We start from the raw sequence: 23365 nt of genomic DNA, 5'->3' as shown, positions 1-23365 counted from the left end.
CCCAGACCCAGACCCAGACCCAGACCCAGACCCAGACCCAGACCCAACCCCAGACCCAGACCCAGACCCAGACCCAGACCCAGACCCAGACCCAGACCCAGACCCAGACCCAGATCCAGGCCTGGGCCCACCTATTCGCTGGACCTACTGGGAGATTCAGGCTTAACTTTCAGGCCAAAAGGGAGATCTTGGGCTCTTCTCAGCTGACGCCCTTCCTAACTGAGTGACCTCAGACAAACCCCTTCACTTTTCTGCCTGGTTTTCTCATCTAGCAAATGGGACTGGTGATCTAATTCCCTTTTATGGCTGCAGCAGGGGCATCTACATCTTTGGGGGGGGTGGGGAGGCCCTCACTACTGAGCTTGCTAAACAGGAAGGAAGTCAAATCAGAATACCTGGGGGCTGAGGCTCCGGGACCTCTGAGACTCTCCTTGCTGCACAGAACACCATGGCGTCTTCTGTTCTTTCGGCAGCCAAGCTCTGTCTCCCGCGGCCCCGTCGGTGTGTGCTTCCTGAGGCCCTGTGGTGGCTGCACAGACTGATGAGGTCATACTAGCATCAGCCCTGCATCTGGAATCTTCCAAATCTAAGGAAGGTCCTCCAGCCACATCTGACTTCTCAGCCCAGGATGGCCCACAGGCTCTTGTGCTCAGTTGTCTTGAAAACATAGTCACCTGGACCTCTTTGTCTTCAGCGTGTCCCTTGTCTCCCACCATGCCGGCGTTTCCCTGGGAGTACCACTTTTCTTCCCCCAAATCCCTGCTCATCTGCAGGACCTCCCTCTCCAGGCCTTGGACCCTGCCCACAAGGCGCTTGTTTTCCCCCTGCAGAGCCCAGACCATGTCTTCTATCCCTAGCACTGTGTCTTTTATCAGTCCTTTATAGCTGACCCCGAGCTCAGAGATCAGAGCCCTGAGCTCTGTGTTTTCCAGGGTGACATGTGTCACCCTGCTCCCGGCTTTCCTGACACTTTCAGCCACAGCCTTATGCAACTGGCCCAGGTCCCTCTTCAGTTTCTCATTCTCCTCTTCCAGCTGGGAAATCTTGCAGTAACTCTTCCTATTGCATTCCTCCAGGTCGGACACAGCCTGCAGGCACCGGTCCAGCTCGTGCCTGAGGCGGACCAGTTCTCCCTGCAGCGTGTGGTTCGCCTGCTCCAGCCTCAGTGCCTTGGCAGCTTCTCTTGCATGCTCCTTTTCACAAGGACATCCTTCATGGTGACATCTCTCTTGGTGTCCCTGAAGCCCGGCATTATCAAGTAAAACCTGACTTCTCTCTTTCTCCGTGTTAGAAAGGAGCTGATGGAATCTGCTTCCCGCCTTATTTAGGGTACAGTATGTTGCAGGGAGCTGACTCCCACCCAGCTCAGCAGGGCCCCAGTTGGCTTTATCCCCATTGAGTACTGCTCCTGGAAAAACTTCTTCATTGCATAGGACCACATCCTCGTCCAGCCCCACTCCCTCATTATTCTTGTTGGGTTTTGCATTCAGATCCTGGCTGGCCAATGCCTGCTGAAGGCGCACACCCTCCTCGATGTCCCGCTGCCACCTGTGAGTGGCACTGTGGCTCTGTCTCATCAAGGCTGACATCTGCTGGGGGTCTCCACACACACGCTGCAGGTTGTTCAGCTGCTGGAAGCCTGCTCCCACCTCCTTCTCCAGTGTGTCTGTCTGGAGGGCACGCCTATCCTGTCCCATGATCAGAGCCTGTGAGGAGAAAGGACCTTCACTCCTGGCACCTGCTGAAGCCCATCTGGAAAGCTGTAACAAATCCTGATCATCTATGCACTGTTCCTGACCCACACGGGTCTTGAACTCAGGCTGCTCAGGGCCCACAGAAGCCGAGTCTGACGCCACGCGGACCTGCATCTCCTCTTGTTCTCCATCCCCAGATCTCTCCTTCTGTAGGAGCTCAGCGTCTCCAAAGCACAGCTGGTGGCCCAGCTTGCCCTGTGCACTCCTCCAGATGTCTTTGCCCTTTCCCGAGGAAAGCTGGCTACCATTTGTCCTTGGCTCTCGGGTCGCATGAGCCCTGAAGCTGGTGGCCTCTTCCTCCTTCTCTGGAGACAGATTTATCAATCGTTCCCAGCCACATCCTTTCACATTTCCTCTCTTGCTCATGGAGTCAGGACCCTCCTGTGACCTAGAGGCTGTCCCACGCAGAGGCAGTATTAGACATTCTGACCCAAGCCAAGGAAAGGAGGACCCATCCTGGGTATCTGCAGCCCTACCTTCTCCCTGCATGCTCTCTGGAGTGTGGACCTCAGTGTCCAAGGACAACTTCTCACTGTCTTGCAGGAACAGCAGGCATCTGTCCTCAAGCTCTGACTTTACCCCACCCAAGGTTCCCATCACCCCCCACTTCTCTGCACTTGTGATTGGAGGCCCACTTCCCTCCTGCCATGTGTCTCTTGGCTCCTTGGGACCTTTTGTGAGAGATGAACCATTGGAAATAAGTGGGAACTCCCGGCCAAGGGTGGTGTCATGGTTCCTTGCCAGATTACAATGGCAGCTGGAGTGTGCCAGAGCTCCAAGGGTGGGTGAAGGCATGCTGTCCAGCTCTTCTTGGGTCTGCAGTTCTTGCAGAGGACACTCCTGGAGCAGAGGTGGCAGGAGGAGCTCTGGGTCTCCAGCAGGTCCCCAGAGCTGGAGCATGGATGTGGGTAACAGCAGTAGAGGTTCTTGGGCTCCAACACTTTGAAGATTCTCTGATACTTCTGACAAACCCAAGGAGCAGAGTGGCTCGTCCATGCCTGAACTTGGGGGACAGCTACACAGCAGCCGGAGAACCTGTGCATCCAGGTGGGGCTGGATGAGAGCCCCCTGCAGGTGGAGAGAGGAGAGGAATTATGAGACAGGCCTGGCCTGCTGGGTCCCACACATGATCATGACCCCCATTACTCTCTGGACCTGCCATACAGCTGGGCATGTGACCTTATGTGTCCTCTTCCACCTCAGGGCCTTGCCCTGAGTTCTTCCCACTGCCCAGGATTCCCCTTCTCCCAGATATCCTCAAGGAACACCCCTTTATCTCAAACCAAATATCATTGCCTCCTCACAAAAGACCCCAACCCCTTGTACCACTCCCCAGCCGTTCTTACTTATCTTCTGCATACTACACCTACTACTCCCTGGCCATTCTCACATATCTTCTGCATACTACACCATAACAGATCATACACACGTGCCTATAGGGTGACCCATGCTCCCTATGGTCCTTTCCTGTCCAGCATCGTCTCCACGATGCCACAGAATGTAAAAAGATATTAACAAGGTTTGGTTCTGCAGGGATATGAGTCACCCTGTGGCTTGTATCTGCCATCAGAGATGGCATAGGTTGAAAGCACCAATCACAGGTGGAAGGTTCTAGTACACAGTGTATGTGGACTCTGTACTCCCCCCAGGGGGTATGAGCTGGCCTTCACTTTGCTTCAGGCCTGGAGCAGTGCCAAGCTTACCTAAAGGGTTTCCTAGACCGCTCTGAATGTCTTTGTAGTCATTTATACCACATGTCTACCAAGCAAGGGAGATATCTGGTCACAGTACCCTGAAGAGAAGCAGGAGGCTGGGTGCCTGACTTGGGCTCCAGTTTTCTACCAGACCCTGAGCTTCTCAGTCTCCCAGTGCTATAGGGAGCTGTGGGGTAGTGGGCAGGCTCTTAGCAGGGACTCTGACCAGCAGGATGAAGCTTAAACCTTGCCTCTAATCTGGTGGGAAACATTTGGCTTCAGGAGCCACACAGCTGCATTTGTAAACTGGGCATCCCTAAATTAAAAGATCTGGACTGGGTCTCAAGGGCAGCAGTGACATGCAGTTCTAATCCAGTGATGAGATTAGATTCAATAGAATTAGCAGAGAGACAGACATGGTGCTGAAGCTGAGCACATGCTATTTGAGAGTGGCAAAAGACATGCATAAAGGGAGGAAGAGAGAGACGTGGTCCATGAATCTAGGGATGTGGGTTAAGCCTCTGCTCTTAGTCCAGGCCTCGGAGCTTCTTTTTCATCAGCAATGTGGAACCTAGGGCTGAGGCATCTAAGGGGATCTCTGGAAGCCAGGAAATGTGTTGGCTCGGGGATAGACGTCTAGGAGCCACCCTGAGATTGTGAGGGGTTCATTCAACAAGGAGAGCACAGAGATGCCAGTCTTTTGGAGCACTGAGACTAAGTGACTTCCCTGAAGTGTTTCTGAGCTGTCTATAAATAGGATGAGTGGGTGGCACACAGGGCCCCATCTTCCTGTCCTTTCATGTCTCTTTAGGGCCGGCAGAAGACTAAATAATGGAGGCAGGTCAGCTCTCTCTCTTGCTGTGTGGAATTCTTTCCTCTACATGAAGCCAAACTTTGTGAGGGGATGTTTCAGGAGGTAAATAAATGAATACACGAATGCATAAACATATATATAAATGCATGCATGCATACATGAATGAATGAATGAATGAATGAATGAATGAATGAATGAATGAATGAATGAGGAATGAAGAATGAATGAGGTTCAGAATCACAGAGTCATGTCAGGACACCACTTTCAGTTCAGCTTTGTTCTTTAGGACAAGAGGCAGAAGTTGGGGTCAGAGGTTTGCCACAGTGTCAGGAAGAATTCAGATCCAGCTTTCAAGACCAGATGATTGGAGTGGCACAGAGTGCAGGAAGCCAGTGCAGCAGCATGGGCCAAGATGTTACCTGCCTTACCCGAGCATCACGGTGAGGCTGCATGCATGCCTGGGCTGCCTGCCGGGCTAGACCATCCCTCGTGATCTGGACTTGTCAGCCTATTGGTGACCGACCTGAGCGCGTGCCTGGAGCGTGTGTGAATTCTGATTGGATGAGGTGGGGTGGATCTAGATGAGGTCAGTCGGCTCGAGTATAGGAGGTTTTGTTGTTTAGCCCTTGCCCTAAGTAGAAGCTAGTTGTAGTAAGAGAAACTGTTGTAAGGGGAGTTGTTGTAAGAAAAGCTGCAAGAAGAACAAGTAAAGAAGCTGTTGCATGAACCCGACTTGGTGCCCGTGTCATTCCTGTCTTTCCGGCTCGAAGGACCAGCATCAACAGAGTACAGAAGAAGGAGACCTCCAAGGCTGGGGAACTCTGGGAAGTTCAGTGTCCCTCGGGTCTCATTATCTCTGGATAGGGAGGCACGACCTGCTCTGTGGGTGGCCAGGGAGGTTCACTAAGGTAATGTGGGTATCTTGGGGTAGCCCAGACCAGACACACTTATTTGGGGCTTCTTTTCACACCACCCTACTTCTCAGCTAGGTCTCAGCACACTGCATCCATTCACTCAAACTGTCCTCTCAATTATATCCTTCCAAATCTGTTACTTCCCCAGGGGGGGCACACCACTGTACACATAGAGGGCCATCCAGGCCCCACTGATCTGCATATCCAAAAACCCTTCTGGCCTCACCTGTCTATGCTCAGACACTGGCAGGTCTCTCTGAAGCTTGACTGTGGTCCTTGCTGACACCATCATGTGGGGGTCTGGTCCATCTCCAGCCCAGCTTGGGGGCTCTTCTGAGAGCTGGCCTAGAACAGCAAGACCCTGAGGTTAAAAATCACTCATGGAAGATCTATTACAATAGCCACCAAGAACCATGTCTCTCTTGACACTCTTGTAGCCCACAGTGACTCCTGATGAGCTCCACTCCTCTGCCAGGTGAGGACCTGAGGTTGGAAGATGTGAATGACTCCCAACTGTGAGCAGAGGTCCCTCCATGGACGATAGCTGGACCATGTCTATGAAGCCTTTAGGACCCTCGGTGTCCTCATCCGTCAGCAGGGCGATGCCCCTACCCCAACCCTGCACAGCTTTCAGGAACAGTCCCACCAAGTCCCATCATGCTTTATTCTGTCCCACAACTCTGCTCCCCAGACATGAATAAGGGAAGCATCAGCTGCCTCCTCCTGCATCCAGTAGCCCTGGGTAGCATGAGGCTGAGGACTGCTCTTGCACTTGGAGGGCTGAGGATGAGCTATCAGGATCTCCTATAGGAGGGAGGTAGGAAATCATGTCTGACAGCTAAGAGACCAGGGACCTCAAAGCCCCAGAATTCTTAGACTGAGTCGCAAGTCTCATCCTCAACCCAAGGCATCACCTAGGATGTATGGGGGCTAGGATGGCTCCTGCTTGCCATGGATGTCTCTGTGAGGACAAGCTCTCACTACCAACGTGTTGACACACTTTGAGAGTCAAGTGTGTACGTTTAATTGTCCAACTATCCTAAGCTAATGACCCCTGGAACGACACACCCTGATTCTGCCTTAACCAGCTGTAGGACCTTGAGCCCCAACTCTGTGAGAGGCGTGAACCACCCTGCCCAACATTGTAATATCAGGAAGACTAAGGGAGCTGGTCTATCAGAGGGATGTCAGGCAGCCCCTCTACGTATCATAGCATCCACAAACCTGCTAGTCCCTGAAGTTCACACGCATCACCGTGGCTGCTGCCGGGATACAGCACCTCTGCCCTGGGTGGAGATGGAGAATCACTCTGTGCACAGCCCAAGGCAACCTGGGGAGAGACAAAAAATAGAACAACCATAGTGCCCATCTGAAGTGTCCACGCCAAGCCGGACAATGCCCCTTTCCCTTCATAGCAATGGTCAGACGTCTCCAAAGTAAGGAAAATGATCAGAAAGCAGTGGGCTCAAAGTTGGTCATGGGGCCTAGCCTGAGCCATTGGTTTATCAGGTCACACTGTTCCTGGTGACTCCTGAGATTCTTTCAGTAAGTTAGTTACGTGGGGTAGCAGTCTGTCCTCGGAGTAGTCTGCCCATTCAGACAAGAAACTGTATGGTAGAGCAAAGTCCCAGCCTTGCTCCTATGTGGTCCCTCTGTCCCACTGGAAAACTGGCTTCTGCTCAGGGATTTTGAATGCTTCCATTTTTCCCTTGTGAGCAAGTACCAAAGGTGACAGTAGCTAATGACCCAGGCAGTATCCCCCAGACCTGTATGAGGCCATCTGTGTGGACAGAGAGTAAGATACCCACCATGGTCCTGGAGGCCACCTATGGACAGTTCCAGCTGTCATGACCCCAGTGGGCTCTTGGCCTTGACATGGTAGCCTCCTGGCCTGCCACCATGCTGGGCACATTCTCTGTGCACAGGCTGTTCCTTCTGCTATGTTGGGGGAGGGCTCTAACAGCCAGCCAACTGTCTTACAGGCCTTTTTGTAGTTAACTCTCGGACCTGTCCCCATCCCACTGAACATCTGGACAGTAACTTAAACTGGAAAGCAAAGCAGGCCAGGGTGCCTCCCCTTTCCCCCTTCTCCTGTGCAGCAAGATAAAAAGGCCCATCTTCATCTCAGGCATATACCTTGCTCTGTGTTCCAGCCAGTGACTGTAGGCCCCAGGTCATGGGCAGGACTGTGACTGAGCCACAGGATACCTGAGTGTCCCTGAGCAAGGCCACCCTACAATAAGCTCTGCCCCTCATTTGGAATCCTTTTTGCAACAGATTAGTCTTTGGAGCACGCAATCATTGCTGGATGGTAGTAAGTAAGGGTCCGGTGCCCTGCAAAGTCCCCTGTGAGGCTTTCTTTTGCCTTCCTTGACCTTTCCACCAATCAGATTCCCATCACCCTCCCCCATGTCCTGCCCTTCTGCCACTCTGTGCTTGTGACCTCCTTTCTATCTGTGCAACGGTTTATGCTGCATCCTTTTACCCACAAATCAAAGCCCCCCACCCCAGCTGCATCATAGACTCTTAGAAACAGGCCTGTGTGTTTGACCTCTTGGACCTAGCTAATGGCACTGTTTGAGAAGGTTGTAGAACCCTCAGAAAGTACAGCCTCACTGGAGAAAGTAGGTCACTGGAGACAGGCCTTGAGGTGTCACACATTTGATAAGCTGGCTCCATTTCCTGACTGCTTTCTGATTCCTAAGTGCAAACACAATGTGACCAGCTGCCCCATGGCCCAGTGACCATGCCTGTCCCACTATGCTAGGACTGTGCCTTCTTTTCAGGTATTTGGTCACAACAATGAGAACAGTAAACATCTGTTCATGGGGTCCATGTCCACATAGACCCCATGGCTGTAATAAAAATATTAATTCCTTTAAGGATAATAGAAAAGTTGGATGGAGAAAATAGTGACATAGTGATTAGTAGTTCTCCAATACAGTTGGTGCATCATGGGAGCGCTAAATCAGCAACACTTGCTCCAAGTCATCAAGTTGGTTTCTTATAACGTTTGATACTCACTGCCTGACAGCCCTCCCCAAAGGCCTAGGTTCCCAAAGGCCCAGGCAAACCCTGTAGATCAGTGGCCCCTTCAATGGCTGTGTGTATTAACTATTTCTTTCTGTTTTCTTTGTGTGTTCGTGTGTGTGCATATATGAGTGTGTGTGTATGTGTGTTTGTGTGTGTGATTGTGTGTGCATATATGAGTGTGTGTGTATGTGTGTTTGTGTGTGTGATTGTGTGTGCGTGTGAGTGTGTGTATGTGTGAGTGTGTGTTTGTGTGTGTGATTGTGTGTGTGTGAGTGTGTGTGTGTGTGTGTGTGTATGTGTGTGTGTGTTATATTGCAGGGAACTGAATTTAGGGCCTCACATATGTTCACAAGTGCTTTACCATTTGCCTTTGGTATTTTTTTAAAAAGAGTTACTTAGTTGTTTGATGTGTGTATTATTGTGTCTGAGTAAATGGTGGATTGTGTGTGTCCAGAAGCCCTCAGAAGAAGGCAATGAATTTCCAGAAGCTGGAGTTAACGAGCAGGTGTGATCCACTCCATGTGGGCGCTAAAAACCACACCCTGGCCCTCTACAAGAGCAGCAAGGGCTCTTGACCACAGAATTCTCCCTCAAGCCCTCTCTATTTCTCAGTGCCCCTATCTTCTCTATCGTGAACAGCAAACCGGTGCTGACGCAGTCCTGCAGAGATGCAAGCAGAGGTCATTTCCCAACAATGAAAGCGTTCCCACAGCTGATGCCAGGGCTCACTCTATACCCACTGAGGACAGGGAAATGCAGACAGCACCCAGCAATACCCATCACTTCAGCGCCTCAGCTATCAGATGACAGAGGACATGGTGACCTTGACAGTCTGACTTTTCATCTCTGTACATAAGCCTCTGTCAGTGGCCCTGCAGACCAGGTCATGGCCATCTATCTGTCTTCTGATATAGCTGCTTGGTAGCCTAAACCACTACTGCTTACACCTGTGTCTGTATCTCCATCAAGTTCTTGAAGAGCTGGGCCACACTCAGATCACCCCCCGAGTCCCAGGGCCCAGCACTGTGCCTGGGACACTGCAGAAGCACAGTGAATGCTCCCAGGGAAGCCTGTGAATGCACACCACCAAACAAGTAGCATCTTGCTACCCAACATCTTCCCCTGCTCCTTTCCCCAGCATCTTCCTTTGTCCAAACTCCTCCCTGGGGCTTCGGAGGACTTAGCTTTTTAAGAAACCTGTTCTGAAAGTTCTCAGCTATCTGAGCTTGGGCAAATCGAGTTCACTCCCTAGACTCAGCCTAGGGATAGGGGATCAGCACTTTTCTGGCTGCTTTACAGTGCCTAGGAGAGCAAGCACCTTGTGGCTAAGGAGCAACCAATATGTCTTTTCCCAATGCCCGCCCTCCTTGTAACTAACAGCACATCGCCCAGAGTCCATGAGCAGAGAGCTATCTTGAAGCAGGTAACAGGTGTGTGTGTGGGGGGGGGGTGGGTAATTCCCCTTCAGACCTGGCTTCCTTCATGTGCTGGAGCATGTGACTCTCCCTCGCTTTCTCGGTTCCCTCTTCTGTAATGACTACTAACTAATAAGGACTAATAACTCTATCACCTTGTCAGCTGGCTACCGTGAGGACAGCAGTGTCTGGTAAACGGCAGCTCTGTGAAGACTGCCTGCTGCACACATGCCCAAGGATCCTCACTCCAAACCTCTTGTCTCCCAATCTCTGTTCCTCAAAGAAGTACGGTCACATGAAGACACTCCCTATGACCAGAGCAAGTGGCTTCCTGCATTCATTTCCTTACCGAGTGGCTCGTTCACAGAGCTTCACAGTCCATGGGGCTCAGTCCCATCTCATCATAAGAATGCCGAGGCACTGAAGTTCAGCAACCAGCCTAAGGCTATCCTGGCTAGTCTGGATCACTACTGTCCCTGTAGTGTGATTCCCTACAGTCACCTATAGGAGTACCTCCTCTCTCTTCAGCACAGGATCCTCCCCACTACTGAACACTGTTTCGAATATACCATGGGTTCCTAAGGGCAGCCTGTTTTTTTAAAATCTGCAACAAACAGCATGGGGACAACTGTTTGTGGACAACTTAGAGAACCTACAAGAGACATCTTTCAGCTTTGACAGTTGAATCCCTATTTAAGATGCAGCTCCCCAGAGCACAGGGCCATCTGAAGAGAGGGCATGTAACACTGAGGTCATGGATGCTTGTGACCAATGATGGCTTTCCAGCTAAGGGCACAGATCTTACAGGATTCAGCCACTGATAAGCCCACAGCCCCAAAGAGCTACTGACTCTGGCCCCAGATTCAGAGTGAAGGACCAAAGACGGGGGCATGATTCCCTTCTGGTCGCGATGCTACCTTTGTGTCTGTAGCCAAATCACTCCCCCTCCCTGGGCAGTTCCTCCGTCAGCTTGATCAGAACAACCCTTGATGCAGAAGGGGTTAAAGGGGAGAACAGGAAATGGACAAATAACAGCAAGACCCTGCCAGGCATCTAGGAACCTGCTCTTCTTCTCAGAGACGTGCTTTGAGGGAACAATGAGTCCAGCACTCAGGGTAATGGCAGGATGGGAGAATGAAGCCTCAGGCCAATTGTCTAAATGAGAGTGCATTTATGGCAATCCCAGAAAAGATTCTAAATGACAAGTTCCGCATATGCATCATTTATTTTCAGAATTACAAGGAGATGATGGTGAGTGTACATACACTTTGCTCTCCTCTTGGATGAACAAGAAGCACACAGCGGAGACAGGTGGGAGACAAAGCAATGCAAAGGCACCACAGAACACCAACACGCTGGTAAGCTCGCCCAGGCAAGAGAAACGCCGCCGTTATCTGGAAAACTTGAGCACTCCATGTTCCAATCAAAAACTACATTTCAATTTTTAAATAAGCAAACCCAGCTGGCTTGTATTGACAATCTGGTTTGGTTGTGGTTCTGTTTGAGACAGAGTCGGAACCCACCCAAGTTGACCTCAAATTTGCTATGTAGCCTGAAGTCCTGATCCTCTTGCCTCCGAAATATCCCCTCTTCTCTAAAGGAACTGAGTTCACTCTGGCTTGATGGGCACAGGGCTCATGCAGCTGGAGCCACCCACCCTGATGTCACGTCTTATATGGACCAATCTCCAGGTCTATCTCTCAACAGCTACATGGCAACAGGTAAGATACTACCAGAGTCTTCACTTCCTCTCTGTGGAACAAGGATGCTGAGAGCAGCTGTCCCTGTCTCCACAGCTTTGAAAGGGAGCTTTGAACACATCTGGCACGTGGCAGGAAGACATAGAGTGAGGATGTTTACTCTTCTGTCAAGTAAGGAGGAAATAAATGCCCAGCCATCCCTCCCCAGCTTGAAACATACCCAAGTTTAAAGAGATAGAATGAGGAGAACAGGCAAGGCTCAAACCTTTGTAGTCCCTGGACCCACACTGTGTGCTGCTGCTGGGAATGGAGGCTGCAAAGCCCAGTGGATGCTGGACCTGCCTGGGAAGTTCACAGCCCAGGTAGAGAGGAAAGACGAGGGGGGTGGCGGGGGGGGAGGAGGAGTAAGTTCCCTGGGGGTGGGGCTGGGCCAGAGGGGACCTATATTCAGATTTGAGACCCATCACTCATATGGCTTACACACTGTCGACTGTCGGGGCCCGATCAGTGTCAAATAGATGGATGAAAAGGGAGAGGAAGAGGGAGAGGGAGAGACCATAACGGGTATGAGAGGCAACTGGCTGGCTGCCTGGCAACCAGCTGGGTGAGTGGACAGATGGGGAAGATACAGGTGAATGGGGGCACAAGGAAACACAGGTGACAGTGGACAGATGGATGCCTCCACCCAAATGTTTGTTCTGCCCCCCCTAATTCATGTGTTGGAATCTAATCACCAAGGCAATAATGTCAGCGGGTGATTAAATAGGAAAGGACCCCCTACTGGGTGGTACCATCGCTCCCATTAAAGAGGCACATGCCCCTTCCCCCTGTGAGGACTCAGCAGCCATAAGGCACCATCTACAAACCAGGTCTCAGACACTGAGTCTGGGGGTGCCCTGACCTTGAACTGGGTGTGAAAGGCTAGACTAGTGTTGGGGTGGGGGTGCACTGATCATTTCTCAGTGTGATAAAATACCTGGCCAAAGCAACTTAAAGGATGAAGGGTTTATTGTGCCTCTTCATGCAGAGACCACAGTGATGGCGAGGAAGGCACGGGGCTGAGAGCAGCTTGGGAAAGAGCTTGGCTTCTGCTTCCTCTCAGCTGGAAGGGCTTAGGAAGTGCCAGCACCTCAAGTCACCCCAGCAACCCACCGTTTCCACCCAGGCCCTTTCCTAGCAGGCGTGTCTAACCTTTTTCAACATTAGGACTCTTAAGGTCTTCACTACCAAGTTCACACTCACACTCAAGAAGTTCATGATTGGTTTTGTTTTGTTTCGTCTCATAGCGTTTTAAGTCTTGGGTTTTGTATTGGTCCACATGCATAGCTATCCCAGAGAGAATGCATCCCAAGGGCTTCAGATTGGACACACCTGTCAGACCTAAAGGTTTCACAGCCTCCCCAAATAGAACCAGCAGCTCCGACCAAGGGCTCAAGCCTGGGGAAGGAGGGGAAGCGCACAGCGGGCATTCCACATTCAAACCTTTAACAGTGGGTGAGGAGAGTAACACCAAGGTTGGCGATGGGGTACAGTAGAACTGGACATGGGGGTCTGCAAGTGCATGGACAAGTGGGTAGACATCGAATGGCTGGCCATTTGGGTAGTGAAGCCAATGTGTTGAAGGGCAACGGCGACCTCGTGTGTATGAATGGTGGAGGCAGGAGACTGAGTTGGCGAAGGACGGACCAGCCTCTGATTCAGCTAAGTGATGACCAGATGCTGGGGAAATGACCTTAATCAAGCAAGTGGCTGGGCAGAAGTCAGAGGAGGACAAGCGATCACTCCTGTCCTGGGTTCCGGCCACTTACCGGGCTACGGTGCCCCAGCTGGGCCCGCAGGCGCCGATTTTGGTGGGCGAGCTCCTCCACCTGGCTGTGCAGGCCAATCTCCGACAACGTCAGCCCATACACGCAGCAGCGCAGTTCCTCCAGCTGCTCCCGCAGCTGCCGCTCGGTGGCGCTGTGCTCCCGCAGCCTGAGCACCGCTTTCACCCGCTCCCGCTCCGCGAGCTCCGCCCTGGCTCGCAGCGCGCTTAGCTCTACGACCTCAGGATCACCCAAGGGACCGGCTAGAAACTGCGGTCCGGAGCTCCCCGAAATAGGCGACGAGTCCGCGGCCTGCAGCTGAGCCAGCAGGAGGCCCGCAGCGTGCCCCAGGCGCCGCACGTCGCGCTCCAGCCGCTGCACCTGCACCCGCAGAACGCGCTCCTGCTCCCGCACCAGGCCCAGCTGCTGCCGCTGCACCCGCCCGCAACGCTTCAGGGCCGCCGCCTGCCGTGCCAGCGCCTCGTCCTTGCGCCGCAGCCGCTCCTGCAGCCGCCGCTGCCGTCGGACCGCACTCTCTGCCTCCCGCACCTAGGAGTTGCGGTGATGGGCGTGTCAGGAAGCCCCAGACACGCTCCTTGCTCGCCTTGATCTCTCTTCCTAACATTCCCTTATTTTGTGCATGGTGGGTATTTTTTATTATCATGTTGCGCTAGGACCAAAGATGGCTCAGAGGGTTAATGTCACTTGTCACCAATTTTGAAGACCCAAGTTGGGTCCCGGGTACCCACATGTGGTAGGAGAAAAACCTATACAAGTTGGACTCTAACCGCCACTGTGGCACGTGTATGTGCATGCACAAAATAAATAAACAAAAATTTAAAGTTATGCTGATTACTGAGTTTGCTGACACTGCAGCCAAGAGTCACATTCACCTCATCCTTGTCATAGCCCCAAATCTCCCTGAGTTCCCTAAGTCTGCGTGCGGAAGAGTGTTCAGTGCGCTGGAGGAGCAGTACCCTGCAGAGGGTCTCTGGAGTTGTTTCATCTCAACAGTCCTGACACACCGATTTCCAAACACCACAGAACTTTCCAGAGCTTCCCAGGTCAGTGAAGTGAGCTGAGCAGGGGCCAGTAAGCCTCAGTAGCTAACTGTTCACAACTATGAATACCTTGTCCCCACCCCACCACCCCACCCCACCACCCCAACCCATCACCCCCCCAACCCATCATCCCCTACCCCCACCCCGCTGAACTAGAGCTGTCATTAGCCCCACCACACATTCAGAAGCTATCTATATAATGGGACAGCTAAAATTCTTGCAGCCAGCTCTGGAGCACAGCATGGGAGCCTTGTGTCTGCCTCAAGGGCTTTTTATCTGTCCCTTTGGCCATCTTGCTGAGCAGGGAACACTTCTCCATATTCAGACACCCAGCCTTCTCCCTACCCCAGACAGTGAGTTGGACTGACATGCAAACACTGCCTCTGTGGTAAGCTTTCTCTCACCAGCTAGCTGCTTTCCTCTGCTGCCAGAGAGCCTGCAGGTGAAAGAGGCGTTTGCCAAAGGAGAAAGGACGTGCAAGACCAGCCCAGGCTGGCTTTGTGGGGTAGTTTATTGACTGGGTGTGGGGAGGGAATAAAAACTGGAGTTGAGTTTTTTGGATCTTCCTGGCTTTATAATGGTGTGGATTCTGTCCTGGGTGCCTTTATGGTTCTGGGAGCCTGGGGATCCACGGCATGGGTGGGTGGGCCCTCGACACCTCTCAGGATGACCAGAGCTTGCTGTGGAAATGAGGCCTCTTTGCTCACTGGGAGTAGGACCAGAGCAAAGCTGGCACCTGTGACAGATGACACACATTTTTTTAATGCCCAAAGCCTGTTCAGAAAACCCTGTGATACTAACTCCTACATTCCAAACTCTCCAACAAAAATATAAAGGCTAGAAGTTAAGGTTGGGGAATGGGCTGCAGTTGGACCACCTCTGACCCTGACCAAACCACTGAGTCTGTACATGGGCCTCTTGACAGGTCTGTGTGAGAACATTCTTGCTGCTCTCTGGCTCGTGCTCAGCTTGCTTTCTTAGACAGCTCAGGATCTGCCCAGGGATGGCACTGCCCATGGTGGGCTGGACCCTCCCACACCCACCATCACAGACCGTTCCTCACAGACATGTAATGACAATGGAGAAGCATGTGAAAAGGACTGATAGCTCCCTGGGCTCCCCAACACCCCTCATCCCACTAATGCAATTAGTGGCTTGCATGTCACCCTCACCATTCATCTGCCACCACACTACAAGCATCTCCACTGCAGGACTGTCCCTGACTTCCTTGGGGATCCCAGGTGTACAGAAAGCAAGGCTTGAAACACCTTACAATGTCTCCTCAGAGGAACCACATGTCCCAGTGCAGAGGCACAGCCTGTACCCTGCTTCTCTGAAGACTCCCCCGGGGTTGAGAGGCTAAGGCCACGTGAGACAAGGGTTCAATTTAACTTAAGTCTGCCTCCAGTGGTCAGGGGAAAGGTGAGAGTGACTCTAGGCTGGCCCACTGGTACCCAAGGGCTAAGTTGAGCTGAGCTGGACTTTCCACTTTACATTTTTGTCTCAGTGAATACCATGTCATGTACCCTAGTTGTCCCATAGTTGCCCACTGCCACACACACACATACACACACAGCTGAACAAAACCTGAGAAACAACACCCCCTTTAGTGGGTGCCTTGCTTGTTCAAGTTGAGTTCACATCCCATGAATGGTCTGCACCCTGCAATCTTAATACCCCACTAAGCTGTGCCCCCGAAGCCTGGAAACTGGGTACCCAGGCATCATTGGGTACCTATTGCAGAGGTGTGGGTCCATCTGTTATATATTCCTTTTGCAATGTGGCCTGCATCACCTGTCCCCTGAAAAGTGTCTTACGATGGATAAGAATGGCCAGTGCAGATGACATTAAAAGATGCCCTCTTCTTTGAGTGTTCTATGTGCATGTACCCATTTCGCTCATATACCCACCTGAGAGGTGGGTAGCATATTCCCATTTTACATATGAGGAAGCAGGCCCAGGGAGGTTGTGTCACTTGTCCAATGTCACACAGCCAATTCAGCAGGAGAACTAGGGTTTGCCTCCACAACCTGGCCCTGAACCACTCACTTCTTGGTGGGGCTGTTTCTTGTGCTCTGCCTCCCTACTCTCCAAAGCTTAACTGTCTTCCTCGTTTCTGCAATGGCCCCTCTGGAGTTCCTGCTATACCTGCCAGCCTTTCCCTCCCTACATATACAGCTTTTCCTGGCTCTCCACAGCAGAGTGTTGGTCCGCCTCATTCCCATACTTCAAATACCTTTCCCAGAAAGGTCTGGGAAGATTTGTCCCCAGTTCCCTGAGTGTCTTTCTCCTGCCACACCCACAGCATACTCAAGTCCCTCCTCCACCCAAGAACGGGTTCTTATCTTCCCTCTGTCCCTGCCTTCACACAGCAATTTGAAGAGAGAAACCTGCACTGGCCACTTCCCGACCTCAAGGACCCAGGCATGAGAAAGATACCAACACCCAAGCTTCCCCGGGAGGCCTAGGAGGCAGGCAGGGAGAGGTCAGACAGAGAAACTGAGGCCCAGGCTGATCACCCGACCTGGCGCTGGGAAGGGGAAGGGATACGAACCTGGCTGACCAGTGTCCCCTTCAGTGCCTGCAGCTGCTCCTGGACATGGATTGTGGCACTTCTTTCCTCGGCCACACAGGCACTCAGCTGTTCCACCTTCAAGAGAAGCCTCCTCTCTGACAGCTCCAGCTCCTGGACCCTGCGGAAAGAGAAGCAGGAGACACTCAGGATAGAAAGTGAAGACTGAGTGTCCAAGCCACTGTGTAAACCCCACCACCACCAGTCCTGCTCAGCTGCTGGTCTAAGGGTTTCATTGTCAACCGCCCACATACTAGATCAGCTAGGGCTTAAGCTCCGTAGCCCAGACTGGTCTCAAAGTCACGGCGATTCACTTCCCGCTTCCCTGCCACTGGATGGCCAGGTTGAGCCACCAACCCAGTCATATCTATCTCATTAGAGAGTCTCTGACCTACCACAAAGGGCTGGGAAGATAGCTAAGTGGGGAAGAGCACTTGTTCAGTGAACAAGAGGACCTTAGTTCAAATCCCCAGCACCCACATAAAAGCCATCCCTGTAACAGAGACAGACAGAACTTAGGACTTTATTGCTCAACCTGCCTAGGCAAGATGTGAGCTTCCAGGCAATTAGGTGGAGAGTTATGGAGGAAGACACGCTCATGTCCTGTCTGGGCCTCTCCATGAATGCAGATGGATGTTGCATGGATAACCATACTACATACATGTGTGCGCACACATACACACACACACACACACACCAGCATCACTTACCACAAAATTCAATCCTATGTATTTCTCAGCCCTACATGATGAGCGAAAGACACTGAGGGGAGGCCGACCAGCCAGGATCCTCTTTTTTTCTTTTTTCTTTTTTCTTTTTCTTTTCTTTTCTTTTCTTTTTTTTTTTTTTTTTAACCATCAGACCAATGGTTGCAACTTAAGCATCCTTCAGGTCATATATTTCACACAGGAGAAAACCGAGGACCCGAGAAGCAATTATTTCCCAGGGTAACACAGAATTGTGGATTCTAGGCTGACTTTTAATCCTCCTCACTGTTGCCTCCCATTCTGGCTCCACACTTGCGCACATCTCCTAAGGAAATGACTGAGAGTCAAAAGGTGTCTGTGATAAAAACAGAAACCATGGTCACGAAAACAGAAACCATGGTCACGTCTGTGTGGCTTGCACTTGCACAAGAGATGCTGGGAACAGCCTGTAGGACTGACACGGAGTGGCTGAGCCATGCAGGGCTTTGTGCTGCATGACGAGACTCTAGAGACTGTGCCTAGCCAGGAGGGGACAAACCCTGACTGCAAACAAAGGAAGTGACACAAGCAGGATGCCCCCACCAGAAGAACCACAAGACGAGACGTTTCCTTCTGTTCAGTGCTAGCCTTGCCTTCATGCTAGGTAACGTTAGCCGGAGATATCCCTCTATCTACCACCTCTAAGACCAGCCAGACCAGCCAGTGGCCTTCTCCTCCATCTCAGACCCTGATCCACTGGGAGGGATGGGCTCTGTCTTTACCAGCCATTGAAGCCTAACTGGGTTACGTCTATGACCCTCAGATTTTCCTCTGTAAGATACAGGCTCTGCTCACAGGGTTTTGTTAAGATGAAAGAGTATGCTCTTGCTCTTTAAGACCTGGCCAAGGTTTCCTCTCCTCGGTGAGTCCCTCTATCCCTCCTGAATAGGTCCTCTCAAGCTAATGAGTGAGGAGGTGAACTGGTGCCTTCTCACTGCTTTTGAGATGCACTGAGAGTTGAAAGGGCAAAAGGAAGCTGTTCTCTTTATTTGGGGGAGCAACCTGTGCCCTGACCAGAGAAGACAGTTGCTTCTGACTCAGTGCAGTGCAGTGCAGTAGCCAAGCTGTGGTCCCAGATACACCCAGATCCTGGTCCCTGCAGGAAGGGTGTCGCCCTTCACGTGTCCAGAAGGCTGCAGAGCAGGTGAAGTCAAGTCAGTGAGAGGAGACCGACAACTGGTCTCCAGCTAGTCAGAAGGAGGCCAGGGTGGAGCTGACTGTGGAGAAGAAAGCCACAACAGCACTAAGGCACCTGGTTTGCTACAGCTCTGAAGTGGGCTAGGAGACGAGGAGGGGTGCTCAGCTCAGGAGCAGGAATCAAGCAGCTAGGAATCACAGTGCCAAAGGTGTCTGGGTGTGACCCTACTAACAATTTGAGCTAAGCCTGAATCCTAATTTCCAGCCTCCAGGGCTGTTAACCAACCATACCTAGGTTCCTATTTGATAGTCTGTCTGTCTGTCTGTCTCCCTGCCTGCCTGCCTGATTGCCTGCCTGCCTGCCTGCCTGCCTGCCTGCCTGCCTGCCAGCCTGCCAGCCTGCCTGCCTGTTTGTTTGCTTGCTTGCTTGCTTGCTTGCTTGCTTGCTTTAGAAACACTATGTGAGTGCAGGTGCATATGCATGTGTGAAGCCAGAGGTGGACATGAGGTGTCTTCCTTAACTACCCTCCACTTACTTTATTTATTTATTTATTTATTTATTTATTTATTTATTTATTTATTTAGAGACAGAGCCTCCTACTGAGCGAGAAGCTCACTGGTTGTTTCAGCTGGCCAGTGCACTCCACTGATTCCCCCATCTCTGACTCACAACACTGTGGTTCCAGGTGTGTACCACCCCTGGCTTTTACTTGGGTGTTGCAGGATCTAAACGCAGGTCCTAGTGTTTCTACACTGGGCACCTCCCAGATGGAGCCGTGTCTTTAGGCTGTTTTTAAGCCACCAAGTCTCGTGGATGCATGCCTATAACCTCAGCACCCTGGAGAGAAAGACAAAAGGATGGAGAGTTAAGGCCATCCAGGGCCAGAGCTCGAGTCGGAGGCCAGCACAGGCTGTGTGAAGTCCTGTCTCCAATCCCACCACGCTACTCCCAAGAAAAGGAACCAAGTTTGTGCCATTTGTCATGGCAGCATAGGACACCCATACTCACAGGACCCTGAAAAGGGCAAGGGGTGGGGTTTTTTTGTTTTTGTTTTGTTTTGTTTTTCTGTCTACAATAATCACACGAGGCTTGTCAGCATGGTGTCACAGAGAGTACTGTGAATCTAAGATGCTCTGCCGTGAATATATGGGCCCACAGTGGCCACAGGCTAGACTCCTGGTACCTGGAATCCAGCCCTGAGGGATGTATAGGCACAGTGAAACACCATCCCCAGCCTTGGTGTCTCCTTCATAAAACAAGCAGGATGTTCACCATGAACACCTGCTGAGGGCTTAGGTCTCACTCAGAGCGAGAGGGTGACAAGTACCCCATGTGACTTTGCTATACTAGGTCAGAAGTGACTGTGAAGCACAGTTTGGTGAGATGAGATTGGGCTTTTTTTTTTTTCCAATCCATTTTCTAACAACTCAGTTGTGTTATTTTTATGTTTTATCCATTTCTTTGAATTAGCTAATTAACCTCATTTTTTTTGAGACAAGAGCTGAATCTATAGCCGAGGCTGGCCTGTGACTCACAGCAATCCTCCTAGCTCAAGCTCCTAAGTGCTGGGATTCCAGCTATGAGCCTCCTCGCCCAGCTCTGCATTATTTCCATAATAATAACTTTTAAGACCTTTGGCATGTTAGCACTTCTCTATTTATTTTTTTTTTAATTTTGTGGAGGCCAGGTGAGCAGTGCATGTGTGGTAGACAGGTGACAGTGGGTCCTAGGAATTGAACTCATGTCATCAGGCTTGGTGGCAAGCATCTTAGCCCACTAAAGCCATCTCACCAGCCCTACACGTTAACTCTGTGACTGCAGCAAGTCCAGTGTGTACTCCCAGACACTCGCTGTTTCCTAGTGGACGTCAGCTGGGCATCTGCATTCCTAGAGGGACATTTAGACACTGCAGCTCTTCTTGTCTCTGACTCTATAGTTCCACCTCTGGAAAAGGAGGCAATAACATTATATACATCACAGGCCTCAAGAGAGTCAAAGTTGGGCCAGAATGGAGGCCAGAGTGGTCCTTTTTCTCCTCCACAGATCCTACCTCCCTATCCCCTGGCTCTTTCCTGAAAGATGTGTACCGCATCTTCAAAGAGAACAGTGGCTATGGTCTCACCCTGGGCTCCAGCTGCAGAGGTGCCTCCGCCAAGGTCCAAGTCAATGAATGCACATCACAGACTGAAACCCGCTGTGAGCCACAATGAACCTGTGCTCCATTCATTAATGACATGAGTGTCTGTTCACAGTGACAGAAAAAAATAACTAACACACACAGTCTCAAGAAACTCCCTGGGGACCCCACTGCCGCTCTTCCTGGCTACAAGGAGGAGAACAGCATTCCTCTACCAAACCCATCCTTCCTTCATGATGAGCCCAACTGGTCACAGGCCAATAACAATGCAGCCAGCTGACCATGGAAACTGCCTTTTGAGAGGAAGGGAGGGAAGGAAGGCAGTAAGGGAGGGAGGGAGGGAGGGGAGAGGGAGGGAGGGAGGAAAGGTGGAAGGGAGGGAGGGAGAGAAAGGGATGGAAGGAAGGAGGGAGGGGGAAGGGCTGGGGTGTGATCAGGCAGCACAGTGCTGCTCTAGGATATTCAAGGCCTCGAGTTCCATCCCCAGCACCACTAAAGGAAGGGAAAACAGAAAGAAGAGGAGAGGGCGTGGAAGAGAGGAAAATAAGGGGGAACGGGAGAAAGGGAAGGGAGGTGCCATTAGGAAAAAGCCAGAAAAACTAGGGTTTGGAAAAAGACCTAGATTCAAATGGCCACCCTGGTCTGTGTTGACTCCACCAGGCAGCAGAGCCCATACGAGAGGCAGCAGGAAAAACAACTCAGGATGGGGTCGGGAATATCCTGTACCAAGATAGCGGAGGAGCTGGGAGGCCAGACAGAGATGACAGACAGCTGGTTCAGCGACTCTGGGGCCACTTCTGTTCCTGGAGCTAAGGGACTACCCAGGGGAAACATGTGACCAAGAGCACAGGCCAAGAGTGACAGACAGAAGCGAGGGCAGACGACCCCCTGAGGCTGGGCCTACACCTCGGGTGAGCCTGGGACCTCAGCTGGAGACAGGATTCAAAGGACCATGTGTAGGAGGGGATTCTCCCCACACAGGCATGCTCACAGGGTTACACCCACCTGCTCCTCAGCCCTGACTCTGATACCATATGCTTGTCCACAGCTGCCAACAGCTTCTGCTCGGAGGATTCTAGCTGCTCCCTGAGCAGCCCTGTGTCCAGGTCCAGGCTGCTGGCTGTTTCTCGAAGGCATCCCTGCTCCTTGTCACTCTCCTCCACGTCTCGGAACACCCAGCAGGTGTCAATCTTCACGTCCACGTTTATCCCATCCGAGCCATCGATGCTGGGAGCTCTGATGACATAGCTGAAGCATTTCTCCGTCTGTCCCTGGGCTGTCGGCTCCATCCCGGAAACATTTCACTGGCTCAGACTTAGCCAAAATGGAATGGGTCTACAACATGGACTTTCTGGAAATTCTGAGGTGGCTACTGTGCCTTTGGATTATCCCGGAAAACGTCCTTTGAGGAGAACAAGAACAGGTGGATTATTCATGAGTGGGTAGCTTGGGTTTCATCCACACCAAAGTCATACAATACGAACAGAGCATCTCATTTTACAAGCTGGCCCAGCTAGGATACAGCAAAGCTAGAGTGTGGCTCAGACCAGCAGCCACCTGGAGTTAAATGCTTAGCAATGCACACAAAGAGGAAAGGGATGGTTTCCAGAGAGTACCATCAGGCTCTCCCAAGCAAACAAAGCTCATTCCTAACCGTAACGAATGTCGGTCCCTGCTGCCGTTTGAGTATAGCGCATACTTACCAAGGACCAAGAATCTGCCAGGCAAAGAAGGTGGGAAATAAATGCAGGACTGAGAGGTCTCGGGAACCTACCTAGTCCGGTTGTCCTGGTGACCCTATGAGGTAGGCATCCTCATGATCATTTTAGAGATGGTAAAATCAAAAGACCTCAGAAGGTGGAAGAGCTTGTCCAAACCCTACAGGTGGGAAGGAACATCCAGGTCTGACTCCACACAGAGAATGCATGTTGTAGCCCAGGAGCTGTGAGATCAAGTGCGACATGAAACCAGCCTTTGAGCATCAGAAAACGAGTCCCCAGAGCTCGGGGTCAGGGAAGGGATGCAGGGGATGAGAAAAGCAGGAATGGCAGGGAGCAGCAGACAGATGTAGGCAGAGATCCGTGGAGTGGGGACAAGCACCAGGCCACAGCCAATAGGCTAGGAGTGTCTAGACACATGGCACACAGAAGGGCCCACGTTGACACAGGTACGCAGGGGTCTCGGACATCTCACTGTGAGCATAGGGCAGTTATGGCCATTCAGAATCAAGGAGGTGGCTGGTCTAAGGTGACATCAAGGGATCTACAGGGGGCAAAGTCTGAGACCATCACCATACCACAGGACAGGACTAGTCAGGGAGGTAGCAGGCTATTATAAAATAAGAAGCTTAGTTTCCACAGGAAATAATGGGGCAGGTTTTTTAGCACATTGTCCTCAGAGCATACAGATGTGATCATTTCTAAAGTGCCCCTGGGACCCAAAGGAAACCGTATCTCCCCCCCCTCCACCTCTGCACACAGCTGCTCATTTATTCTCTCTCCATTTCCCAGTCTTTCTTGTACAATTGACTCTTGCCATAAAAATAGACATTTATTGTAATATTTGTATAAACCCACTTAATG

At 51.5% G+C, this 23365-nt stretch overlaps 1 protein-coding gene across 1 annotated transcript in view; it reads right to left on the bottom strand.

Annotated features, from left to right (window-relative positions):
• The window catches only part of C5H4orf50 (chromosome 5 C4orf50 homolog), a 71852-nt gene extending 49254 nt beyond the window's left edge, over nt 1–22598 (bottom strand). Inside the window, exons 1-7 of the mRNA XM_029477846.1 lie at nt 22558–22598; nt 21789–22185; nt 16745–16883; nt 13133–13678; nt 6401–6506; nt 5403–5521; nt 396–2822 (exon numbers count right to left, since the gene is read on the bottom strand). Coding sequence (XP_029333706.1) covers nt 396–2822; nt 5403–5521; nt 6401–6506; nt 13133–13678; nt 16745–16883; nt 21789–22072 — 3621 coding nt within the window. The 5' untranslated portion in view covers nt 22073–22185; nt 22558–22598. The remainder of the gene's footprint in view (nt 1–395; nt 2823–5402; nt 5522–6400; nt 6507–13132; nt 13679–16744; nt 16884–21788; nt 22186–22557) is intronic.
• Nucleotides 22599–23365: the final 767 nt, after the last annotated feature.

Source organism: Mus caroli, chromosome 5 (genome assembly GCF_900094665.2).
Source record: "Mus caroli chromosome 5, CAROLI_EIJ_v1.1, whole genome shotgun sequence".
NCBI classification, from domain to species: domain Eukaryota; kingdom Metazoa; phylum Chordata; class Mammalia; order Rodentia; family Muridae; genus Mus; species Mus caroli.
Note: the sequence above shows the minus strand (reverse complement) of the source record. Positions and strands in the feature narration are given on the sequence as shown.